This window comes from Nilaparvata lugens, chromosome X (assembly GCF_014356525.2).
Source record: "Nilaparvata lugens isolate BPH chromosome X, ASM1435652v1, whole genome shotgun sequence".
Lineage (NCBI taxonomy): Eukaryota > Metazoa > Arthropoda > Insecta > Hemiptera > Delphacidae > Nilaparvata > Nilaparvata lugens.
In genome coordinates, this window is record NC_052518.1 from 5,856,782 (window position 1) to 5,869,601 (window position 12,820).

Sequence of the window (12,820 nt, forward strand, 5' to 3'; positions counted from 1 at the left end):
TATTTTCTCAATAAAGTCCAACTACGGAAATTATTATTCTAATATCAGTCTTTTCTCCTGAGAAATCTTAAATCTAAAACACGTAAAAATCAATCAATAAATAAGTAATCAAATACTACCCATGTCACATAAGGATGTAACATAGTTCCCAATAGTTGAGACTTGGAAGAACATAAAATTGACTTATTGTATCATGTTTCTTCAAAGATTTTTCCTATTATGAAGATTATTTGATGTTTTTCGAGTTTCATATTTTAATTTTCAAGATGGAATAAACATTTTTTATTTCTCCATTCTTATATCTCTCAATAATCTTATACTCCCAATGCATATTTCATAATGAGAAATTGAGACATACAACATTAATTGTGATGTACAGAGTGTTTCTGAAATAGACCGACAGATATCGTGAGTGGTTTTCTGAAATTAAAATTAACAAAAAAGTTTCAGTAAACAAGTTCCTGAAATGCTTTATTACCGAGATAATTATGGCGTAAGATTGTACATTTTTTCCAAATTTTTCATGTTATTACTTTGTGGCCTCATGAGGATATTTGAGTAATCGATTCTTCTATGAGATCAGCTGAGAAATCTGAGGTATATGAAATGATTGTTGAGGTAATAGGAATTTGTCAAAATAGTAATTTTCAATTTAAGAGGGATATAACTAGTATTCCTATTGTTAAACGATATTCCAAGTCAAAGAGAAATTCAGATGATTTGATTCTGAAGAAAAAATGTTCAATTACTACTTAGGACTACTACTACTATGTTCTCTAAAAAGCATCCAAACCTCATAATACTGTTATTTTGTTAATCAAAGCAAACATTTTAAAAATTGCTGATTTTTCTGTTCTGACTCCTTCTGAGTCCTGATTTATTAGGTTTGGGTGAATTTAGGCAACATAGTGAGTAAAAGTTTTTCTCCAGAACTGAACTATTGTCCTTGTTATATTCCTTTTAAATTGAAAATTACATTTTTTGGCAATTGTTTTCCATTTGAATTTGAATATGTTTCCCATTTTCTCAACAATCATTGAAGTCACATACTCCTATTTGAGTTTATACTAATAGGTTTGATTTCACATAGTTTGATCATTTTAGTACCCTCATGGAGACAGCAGAAAATGATAAAATTATAAATTTAGTAAAATCTTCAGCCATCATTATCTCGGTAACAAAGCATTTTAAGACCAATGCTTACTGGATTTTTTTTCTTTATTTTGATGCAAGGGATTTACGAAGTTTTTCGTTTTATTTCAAAAACATTCTGTATGTTGACTAAAACGACCCACATGAGTCATAAGTCTTGTTTTATGATTAATAAGGTAATCGTAACTTCTGGGCCACTCTGTATTATTACAACTTTATATATCCCAATAGTTGTATTGTTCAAGTACAAGTATGAGTCAATTTCTCATTAATTTTTAAAGATAAAAAATAATTAATATTTTCCAACAGTTTTGAGTTTAGAGGAAGTTCACGTTAACTGTTCTTGATTACGTTTGTAGATTTGCAGTTCTTCCACTCTCATCTCCTTGATTGATTTGTTTTTGTGAATACCTGACATTAGAGGAATTGTTGTGTTGCAGATGCTGAACGAAATCAATCGAGCGAGCTTGTTCCTATTGAAGCTGATGCGTGCTCGCGACCGCTTGTCCAGGGAAATGACAATCTCGCTGCGAGACGCTCTGGTGACCGTAATGGTGACCCGCTACCGCAACCACTGGTTCCCACTGTCGCCGGACCGTGGCTCTGCCTACCGCTGCATCCGCGTCAACCGTTGCATCAACAGTGATCCTGTGATCACGGCCGTCGCGCACATCACCGGACTCAGTGCCAAACTCATTCGCAGCTGGCTTCCACTAGAGTTCACCATGTGGGTGGACCCGAATGAGGTCAGCTACCGCATCGGCGAGAATGGAAGTGTAATGGATGTGTTCCTGCCCGACATCGAGGATATCCAGGGCTTCATTTCCAACCCCATCCCTGAACTGGAAACAAGCTTGGACGTGTTAGACAGATGTATAGTAACAACTCATTCTACTACTTATTATCACCAACTGAACTATTATTTGTGTGATGAATATTATTACTTGGAACACATTTTTTTCTCCATAAAAAGAAATATACAAAATATACAAAACATACAAAATATCTGTCCAGATTACTTATGAATTATGATTTTTGTACCGAAGTTCGTTCACTGTTGAAAAGAGAAAATATGTGATTTTAAAACTTCAGAAAAGTGTCGAAACAATAAAACAAAGACAAGTGAAATATGTCATATTCTATCAATTATTCAATCTAAAAAAATAATTTTCTGTACAGTATCAAGTACATTTTATGATGGAAAATGTAATTACTGATTATCTAATAATCTATATTATGGACCATTCAATGCCGAATTTCTACATTCAACATGCTCGGCTCTATACACAATTTTAGATATGAAACTGAAATCTTTTATGAATTACTAAAATGTAATATTTTATCTCTGCTCTTTCATTGAAGATTTGCATTTCAATTTTTCTCTCTTACAGTAATCCAGTTTATATTCAAGTAAATGCATTGAAAAATTATTTCCGTATAAGTATAATATTTAATTTATTTGACCATGCAATTTGAAACTAATAGTGCAATAAAAAATTGAGTTTTATACTATCTTATTGAAAAACAGAGGAATTAAAGTTTTGATTTTTAACTTTCTGTTGCAAAATTTCTAAAACAAGAAAGATTTAAATTATTATTATTATCCTGTATAGGATGGGGTAAATTATTTAACGGTTCACGAAAAAATAGTGTTCACTATAAAGATTTCAGACATCGCTGAAATTAATCTTTCCATCAGTTTCATTTTTTTTTCTAAAAAACAAGTTGCCTTTCTGGTATGTATCTTACCGTTCTTTAAAAACATATTTATGATTTATCATAATTAGTATCAGTTTCTTTGCAATCACATATTTTCTCTTGAATCTACTACTACAGGTAACTACTTCTATTGAATAACTTTATTTTATTCTATTGATTAACAGGGAACTACTTCTACTTCTTTTGCAGCACTTCATTATGATTATGAAATCCATCTATTATACTCGGTTCTGTCATAAAAATACATTTTCAGAAAAGCAAGTATAAGTTAGTTTAAAGCAAGTTAGTGTTAGTTTTAGTTAGTATTAGTTAAGTTAGTTTTAGTTAAAAGCAAGTCAGTTGAGTTTTCAAAAAAATGATATTTTATTTCATTAAGAAGCCATACTATGGAAACCTGTTACATTAGACTTATAAGAAGAACTATTATTTTTCATGATAAAGACTGGATTAGCATTCAGGTCGATAGACGGAGTACAAATGAAAATATTTTGTGTAACTGTGATTGGAAATTTCTTTGTAATTCAGTGTAGCTTAGTGTCATTGTGATTTTATATAATAAAAATTAGTAGACATTTCGTAGCTTATTCAATGTATATAGTGATGATGTTTAAGGTACACAATTTTTGTACTAGAAGGTTGTTGTTACAGAGAGAAGACTTACTAATTTAAGTAGTTATTATAGAATGTCTTTCTATGATACGTTTTGCAGCTTAAAAAAATATATATATATATTTATATTATAACTTTCTAAAACAATATATATATATATATATATATATATATATATATATATATATATATAACATAGAGCATATATGATTCTCTCTTAGTGTGAAAGATTGCATTTAAAAATTCTATATTTTATGAAATGAATTTACATTTTATACAGAATCCAAAAATTTTAACTCTTGAAAATTCAGGGTGCTTGATATTTTCAGTTGATGTAGTATACCGCAACATATTTCACGTGCCTTTGAAACCGGTTCAAATGTTTTCAAATAGAAATTACACAGTATTATTGTGGCCTTGGATTAGACTGAAAGTTTTCTTGCATCCAGCTGATTAAAGTCCCATGAATATGTGTCGGAAAATTGAGATTTTTACACATGACTTAATATTTATTAAAGTTTTAAGGACTCAACCTTTCAATTAATTTTTTTCGTATTTTGGTGTAAGAATGAATAAGTTTTGAATTATGTAACCTGAAATATTGAATCATTCAAGCATGTATTCAGTTGTAAATGTTTTATTGTAAATTAATAAATCTTATAGCACCCTTTATTTTTATAACCTGAAGATGCTATAAGATTTATTTTGTTTTATTAATTTAAAAGTAGCCCATGTCAATAAGTGTTTTATGTTTTATTGTATATTTAGTCGATATGATTATATTTATTTTCATTGGTGTAATTTCATTTCACTGATTAATATAACATATTCATGTGAGCCATGAATTTATCTTAATATTCTAAGTCAATTGCATTGGTTCTCCTGTAGCCCAAGTAGAATAGAATGACTGCCTTTATTTTATACCAAGTGAGTGCCCAAGTAACAGAAAAATATTTAAGCTATATTGTAAAAAATATTTGTACAATGTATTTACAATATTGAAAATTATTTAACATTTTATGAACATTGTTTTGAAACAAACTTATATATCAATAAATATTTACAAAACAATATTGTGGAAATACTTTGTAGATATTTTTTAGAGATGGTTTTAATATTGATTTAACATTTAATCAATATGAAAACCATCTTTAAAAAAAATATTGACAAAATATTTCCACAAAATCGTTTCAATATTTTTTGGAAAATATTTATTGTTATAAATGTAAGTTTGTTTCAAAACAATATTTATAAAATGTTGAAAAATAATTTCAAATATTGTTATATATTTGTAAAAAATTGTTTTAAAAATATCAAATGAAAGAAAATTTCATTAAATCTCCTTAAGATGACGTCCTCTTACAGTGCTGGGTAGGGAAGTTGTTGCACTGGCTCTGTTAGAGACATCATCTTACATTGATTAAATTAGATTTTCTTTTGTGCAACTGGCCATTAGGGCTACCTCGCTCAATTTTGGCACTGCATATATGTATAAATTAATTACAGTGACTCTATAATGAGACTTCATAGAGTCATACAGTGACTCAATAAAGACTCTTCATATAACCATAGAGAAACGATAGCATAAGTAGATATCCCAAGGTATAGGGCGTTTATGTCGCAACTCTTACTGTTATCTCAAGCGTAATTCGACAATAATCAACAGTAATCGGCTTGAGATAACAGTAAAAGTTGCGACATAAACGTCCTATACCATGGGATATCTACTTACGCTATTGTTTCTCTATGATATAACTGACTCACAGAATAAAAATTAGAAAATTTTATTGAAGTAGATGGGAATCTAATGAAAGGTAATATAGACTCAGAGTATAAACTAAGCTGATTGCTCAAAGCTCTTACAAAACTATTTGCCCGACATTCTTGAAAACTTACAAAAATAGGCATAAATATTGTAGGACACCCTACAGATGTCTTCTGGATGCAATAATTATAAAATTAGGATATCCACTGGACATCCATCTACATCCAACAGACATCCAAATTCAATCCATGCTAGACTTTTTTGGAAACTGTAGGACATCCTATAGATGTAAGTTTGAAACAAACTTACATGTCTTGTGGATGCCATAATTATGAAATTAGTAAATGCATTGGACATCTACTTATGACCAAATTTGGTCTTGCTTTCTTGACCATTGGGGAACTTGACCATTAAAGATGTTTGTCATAAATACATTTTTCATAATATAGTGAAGATTTGGTTACCATTCCGGTGCAGTTCTTGCCCCGAAACGGTACTCAATTCTAGATTCTGATGAAAAAATTTCAATAAATAAAATGCACATTAGAATTTTAACAACATTTTATTTTCAAATCACAAATTAAACAAACAGTTCATAAGCCTTAGAGAATACACACTGTATTCTATTTGTGTTGATTATGTCAACAAATGCAATAAATAAACACAAGTAAATAAATAAATACAAGTAAACATTGGTAGAAGTAAAAAACAATATTAATAAAAACTTTTAGTACCCTTTTATTAAATACTTTAAAATATTTAACGGTTTAATATTAACATTATTTTAACTTGAAAATGACCAATGAATGAAAGTAGTCACTAAAATATTTTTAAGTTTTTAATAAAAGGGTACTGAAAGTCTTATATTGTTTTTATTTGAATCAAGTATAGTAGCCCATAATTATAAGCGAAGTGATTTTATTGTTACAAGTATTTATTATTGACAAACTATCAACATTTTTTGATAGGCCTATCATAAAAGTAATAAAGATTAGATTCACAACAAAACCCATCCTTTTTTATGAGTAATATGGCTACTACAAAACAAACAATTATGCACTAGAGTGTGCCACTAGACGGGGATGATTGGAAACTAACTTACATGTCTTGTGGATGCCATAATTATGAAATTAGTAAATGCATTGGACATCTACTTATGACCAAATTTGGTCTTGCTTTCTTGACCATTGGGGAACTTGACCATTAAAGATGTTTGTCATAAATACATTTTTCATAATATAGTGAAGATTTGGTTACCATTCCGGTGCAGTTCTTGCCCCGAAACGGTACTCAATTCTAGATTCTGATGAAAAAACTTCAATAAATAAAATGCACATTAGAATTTTAACAACATTTTATTTTCAAATCACAAATTAAACAAACAGTTCATAAGCCTTAGAAAATACACACTGTATTCTATTTGTGTTGATTATGTCAACAAATGCAATAAATAAACACAAGTAAATAAATAAATACAAGTAAACATTGGTAGAAGTAAAAAACAATATTATAAAAACTTTTAATACCCTTTTATTAAATACTTTAAAATATTTAACGGTTTAATATTTAACATTATTTTAACTTGAAAATGACCAATGAATGAAAGTAGTCACTAAAATATTTTTAAGTTTTTAATAAAAGGGTACTGAAAGTCTTATATTGTTTTTATTTGAATCAAGTATAGTAGCCCATAATTATAAGCGAAGTGATTTTATTGTTACAAGTATTTATTATTGACAAACTATCAACATTTTTTGATAGGCCTATCATAAAAGTAATAAAGATTAGATTCACAACAAAACCCATCCTTTTTTATGAAGTAATATGGCTACTACAAAACAAACAAACAATTATGCACTAGAGTGTGCCACTAGACGGGGATGATTGGAAACTAACTACTCAGCGCCAAACTCCATTAAATTCAAATGGCATCAACACATGAACTCAATTTTGTTTTATGTTCTGAAAAACTTACATTTTTAATTATAGAAAAATATGATAAAGAAGTTATTAATATAAGAAACAATATTAGTTTCAAGTGAACTATTAAAAAATATAATAAGTTAATGAAGTGTTTAATATCAAAAACAATATGAGATATCACTTGATTTCATTACATATGAATCTATGAAACAATATAATTTCATCATGATTACAGTACATGAGTAATTTATCATCTTTGAATTTATGGGAAATTTAGCATCAATTGATATTAGCAATTAAATGATATTTTACAATATTCATTATTTTTCAAAATTATTGATACAAAATAAAAAAGAATACAGTGTCTCTATAGACTCGAAGAACTAGTTATTTTCATCCATTACAAAAAAATATATATATAATTACATATATATTTATACACATTTAATATATTCGTCTTTCAGTCTCGAAATTATTTAAACAACAGGTAGTTTCATGATATTTACAAAATATGAAACAAATACACAAACTATATTACAAGATTAAAGTGGATTAAGGACACACGGAAAGCAAAAAATGAAAAAAATATCAATTTTTGAATTTTAGCGCCATCTGATAGAGTATTCTTTTGTGAATTAATCAATGTATAACACTTGATATTTGCATGAATACTTTATATAAAATAAAATCTTCAAAGAATATGATGTCATTCTCCATTTTACCCAATAATTTGTTGAATCACAAAATTTTTCAAAACAATATAACTTTTGGAAGGAATGACCGATTTCCATGATTCTTTTGATATTGTGTTGGCAATACTTTCAGTCATATGTTTTCAAATCTGCCAAATGCCAATGTGTAGCTCGTTTTGTTGGTTAGTTTGTTCTGTTTACAAGATATTGTATGGTTCGCAGCTTTTAGTAGATTTTTGGACGATTTTCGTGAATATTTTTTCTGGTTCTACTATTTATAATCTACGAACTAGTTATCCAACATTATAATGCCAAGAGATTGGCTGAAGATTTTGAAGAAATGCCTGCCCATGATCCTGGGATGTATTAGGTGAGTGAGGAGTTCACTTGAATACATAATATTTGCATCTTGAGCTAATATTGACAAACTGTTTAGTTTTTTGCCTTTCCTGAGAATTTTGATTTTAAGGTACATAAGGAACATTTTCTCAAAAAGTAATAGAGTTATCCTGATGAAATTTTTACACGTTACTGGCCTCTGTACGTTACATATGCTGAGTTATTTCCAGATTGATCCATCCAAAAATAGTTATTTAAAAAAATATTTTCTTGTTGAAAATGTAAGACTAAAAAGGCAAGTTGAGAATTTTTTTTTATTCATTTCCATGGTTAGTACGCTTTTGAAATTAACTCAGCTATTAAAGGAAGTGCCTATAAAAGCATGTTGAAAATTTGAAAGCAATCGGTTGAGTAGTTTTTTAGAAAATGTTCCTTATGTTAACATGGAGTAGGATAGGGATTCCGTGTCCCCTTAAGCGAATCCGAAGCCCTCCGAGCATTCGTGAATCGCTTTGAGAAGGTTGTTCCTTAGCTTCTGACTGTCCTCATAAACAGGCAAGTAAAGTCGATTGAAACTGAAAATTGAAACCAAAACATTAGCACAATGGAATAGACGGCGGCTATAGATTTATTTATGAAAATATACAAGCAAATTTCAAAGGATTTTTCCCAATAATTGATTCCATAACTCATCATGAATGGGAAAATAATGACCGAATCCATTTTTAAAACAGCAAATTGAATTATTGTTACCATAAGAGTGCGATAGCACACTATTTTGTCATTACACCAACATACAGTCAATTATTTAATAAACACATTAATAAGGTTCAGACTATATTGAGCGTCAACTCAATCAGCCAAACGGACAGTTTCCTGTCCTTCCGACTCTAAAAACGCCTGGGAAAATGTTTAGTATGGTCTGGCCCTTTTAGTTTTAGTCAAACTAAGAATAGATATTTTATTTCTTCAACTTTTCAGGCGTTGTTTGTGTTTATTTAAGAATTAAAGCATATCGAATATTGACATATTGCCATTTGAAAGTATAAACTCAACCTCCCCTATTAAAAAATAATTGAACATAATCTTTTAGACAAATTGAAATCTAGCCAATGTGAGATCCTCACTCTGTCCTGGTCTCGACGACGGCATTCAAGCACAAACGAAACACCACCTTTAATAGGGCTGTAATCTTATTTCAGCTTTACAGCTATACTAGAAGAATCCGATACTGTTGTGTTAGTCTCTGTAGACTAGGCTACCATAAAAGGTGGGCCGTCATACTAGAACCGTTTTCGTCCGAACTAGCATCGGCCGAAAATTACCGAACTCGTCTGAACGATCCCCCAACAAAGAAAGGAATAGATGCTCGTCCATTGCAATATAGATTCATACGGCCATCTCCGGGCGATCAATTTTTCGATCCGAATTGAATGGGATTTTCCGGCTTTATCCGGCCGAACTAACTATAGTGAGGTCCAAATTATAATGGCAGTGGATAAGGATAGAATAATAGCGATTCCGATTCTCTGCATTAATTAATTATATTTTTACACTGTCAAGAACATAATTGGCATCGTTCTGGACTTGGAAAAGGATAGTATCACCGGCTTTGTCAAATGATAGACAAGGATAGCAAAACCAAAGTTGATCAAATACTGTCATTATAACGTGGACCTCACTATAGTCGAGCTGAGACAACAAAGTGTTCCTAACCTAAAATTGTTTCACTGTCTTGTTTGTTTTTGTTTTTTTTCAAGTTGCTCTGTTTTATAAAGTTGTAACTATGGACAACGAAAAGTTGATAAGTTTGTTTCAATATCATGTTCCATTGTGTGACAAATGAGAGACAAACGATATCATCGTCGTAAAGTTCAAAGGAATCTGTGCATGAAGATTGCTCAACAAATATGATCTGAAGGCAAGACAATTGTAATGAATAACTAATCTAGTGGATTTTTGTTTATTCAATTTTCAAAATCTCAATATAATCATTGTTTATGAAAAATTTTAGTGGCTATGATAGTAGTTTATTCAATATTCAATAGTTCAGCCAACTACTGAACTAGACGTAAAAGGTACCAATGGACGACCATAATTATTATTCGGCCGAATCAACAGCCGGCAGATTTGTCCGATCCAATGGCCGAACGGATCGGTTGAATACGGTTCCAGTGGACGGTTACCCTAAATTTAAAGCAGTAATGGATAAATTGAAAAAATAGAATGATTTTAATTAAAGAAACAAACGCTACAAATGTTGAATTACCAGGTATGAGCCGAGGGAAGTCTGTCGGTTGACCTCTCATCACGGTGTATCTGCAATTTCTGGTCTCCATTCATACCTTGGAGTGGCACTTTCGACGTGCCGGTCATGAACTGAAGGAACTTTGCCCTTTCAGCTTGGTTGAATTCACGTAGGGCTTTCCAAAACCATTGAATCTATAAACAAATTATTTTTAGACACAGGCTCCATCAACTAATGGAATATCAGACTTTCTTTCCTTGAGTGTTTTCTAAATATCAAACTGTACGAGAAACAAAAGTTCTATAGTGAGGTCCACTTTATAATGGCAGTGGAGAAAGATAAGAGAATAGCGTTGCCGATTTTCTGCCATGCCACTGCCTTCTATAGATAGCTGAAAGCGATATATCTATGATCTGTTCATTCTTGTTAAAAATAAGCAATTATATTTTATATGTCAAGAAAATATATTTCCCAATGATTTAATAATTTACATAATATATTAAGATTAATTATTCTGTTTATCAATTATATCCCTAAATTGTTGAAAAACGATCTGGAAAAGTTGCGGAGCTAGAAAAGGATAGCGCTATGTGCTTTGTAGAATGATAGACAAGGGTGATAACACCAATGTTAATAGAATACTGCCATTATAACGTGGATCTCACTATAGAAGATGATGATAGAACACAAATCGCCAGAAAATTAATTATTGACAAATTTGAATTGAACACAACCTGTGCTGTGACTGTGGACTGTATAACATTGTTAATGAAACAAGTTAACAATAGCATAAACACTCTAGTTTCAATATTATTTACTATATTATAAAGTTTATATTAGAAAGGAAGATATTATAAAGGAGTTTTATATGAAGGAGAGATGAGAACTATCAAAGTGGATCAAGACTACGTAAAGGCCGTGACACACGAGGCGTTTTCTAGTCAGCACAACAGGACAGGACGTTCTCAGATTGTCTGATTCTCGATACGCCAACCCAATCAGCCAATCAGAGAGCTTCCTGTCCTGTCGTACCGTGCCGACTCGTCTGAAAAACGCCTCCTCTGTCTCGGCCCCAAGTGCTAGTTTATTACAAAACAATCCTACTATATTTCTGACAACAGTGTTGGATTTATGATCATCTATAACATAAGAATATATTATATTGAATACCTGAATTGATACAAGAGACTAGCCTTTTCACATAAAATTAATCAGTAACTACTTGCTGATAGCATAAGAAGTTATCCCATGGTATTGACAGTTTATGTTCCAAATTTCACTATTAACTCAAGCCAAGTCATAGTAGTTATTTTTCGTGAAGCTTTGTGACGCTGGTAGTCTCTCATAATGGGCCATATGAATAAAGTTGAGCATTTGCTCATACTTCTAAAATATGGAGCATTTGCTTCATTTTCTATGAATAAACGTGAGCAAAACCTTTTGCTCATGCTCATCAAAAAATTGTTTGAGCATTTGCTCAAAAGTAAAAGCTTTTGCTCAAAATTGTATGAATAAACTAGAGCATTTGCTCAACTTTTGAAGCAAATGCTTCAAAAAAGGTGAGTCTAGTCTAGAGCAGCTTATCACCTTTTGCTCATAGTAAAATGGCTCAACTAATTCGTATGAGGAAGAGGAAACTATACCAGATACGATCACAACCAATAGTTGAGAACTATAAAACTCTTTTTAGATTCAACCATGAGATATATCACCATTATTCCTACAAAAGGATAAATACAAAAGCTACCTGTTATAAAGATAGCCATCACAAAATAGGAAATAGGCATTTAAGAAGATGAGAGTGTAGACGATTATAAGAAGGCTATTGATATTATAAGAATATGCTGAAGATTATTATAGAGATGACATTTTTTCACGCTATTATTTCAAAATTCTAAACTCAACTAACCTAAAACTCTATTCATAAATAGAAAACAGAGCAGACGACGCAAACACAAGCGGTGCACCCTACTTGCATATTATTTAGCGCTTCCGTGAGCTATAAAAACAAAGTAAGGCTACAAAAGTGAATCAGCTGATGAAAAATCTTTAAAATACGTGAGCATTTGCTCCAGAGTTCAGGAGCATAAGGTAAGAGTATAAGGTAAAGCTTATTCATATCAAAATGAGCAAATGCTTTTGCTTCTACCTTTTGCTCATGAGCAAAACCTTATGCTCAATGCTTTTGCTCATGAGCATTTGCTCTGGTTTTATTCATATGGGCCAATGTGCCATTCTTACACACTCTCACCCCAACAAAACAGTAATAATAAGACAGTAGTCTGCTTGAAATTTGGAACGAACATACACGTACATACTACGACATACACTCTTCTATACTAGTATGTTTTCTCCATAGTGATGATATGTCTC

General features: G+C 30.9%; 2 protein-coding genes across 2 annotated transcripts in view; one reads left to right on the top strand and one right to left on the bottom strand.

Annotated features, from left to right (window-relative positions):
* The first annotated feature begins 606 nt into the window (after positions 1–606).
* Positions 607–3,073, top strand: LOC111045807 (protein BTG2-like). Its single transcript, XM_039441422.1, has 3 exons — positions 607–618; positions 1,593–2,025; positions 3,036–3,073. Exons 1-3 carry the CDS (start codon positions 607–609, stop codon positions 3,071–3,073), a joined length of 483 nt encoding a protein of 160 aa, XP_039297356.1.
* Positions 3,074–6,784: 3,711 nt separating this feature from the next.
* The window catches only part of LOC120354370 (E3 ubiquitin-protein ligase HUWE1-like), a 62,059-nt gene continuing 56,023 nt past the window's right edge, over positions 6,785–12,820 (bottom strand). The window contains exons 36-37 of the mRNA XM_039441423.1: positions 10,469–10,641; positions 6,785–8,774 (exon numbers count right to left, since the gene is read on the bottom strand). Of these exons, the coding sequence (XP_039297357.1) occupies positions 8,672–8,774; positions 10,469–10,641 (276 nt within the window). The 3' untranslated portion in view covers positions 6,785–8,671. The remainder of the gene's footprint in view (positions 8,775–10,468; positions 10,642–12,820) is intronic.

Bases quoted from the DNA above. Each gene is read 5' to 3' on its own strand.
- LOC111045807 (XM_039441422.1), top strand. The intron at 2,026-3,035 runs GTATAGTAACAA...ATTGATTAACAG, and splicing joins CTTGGACGTGTTAGACAGAT to GGAACTACTTCTACTTCTTT.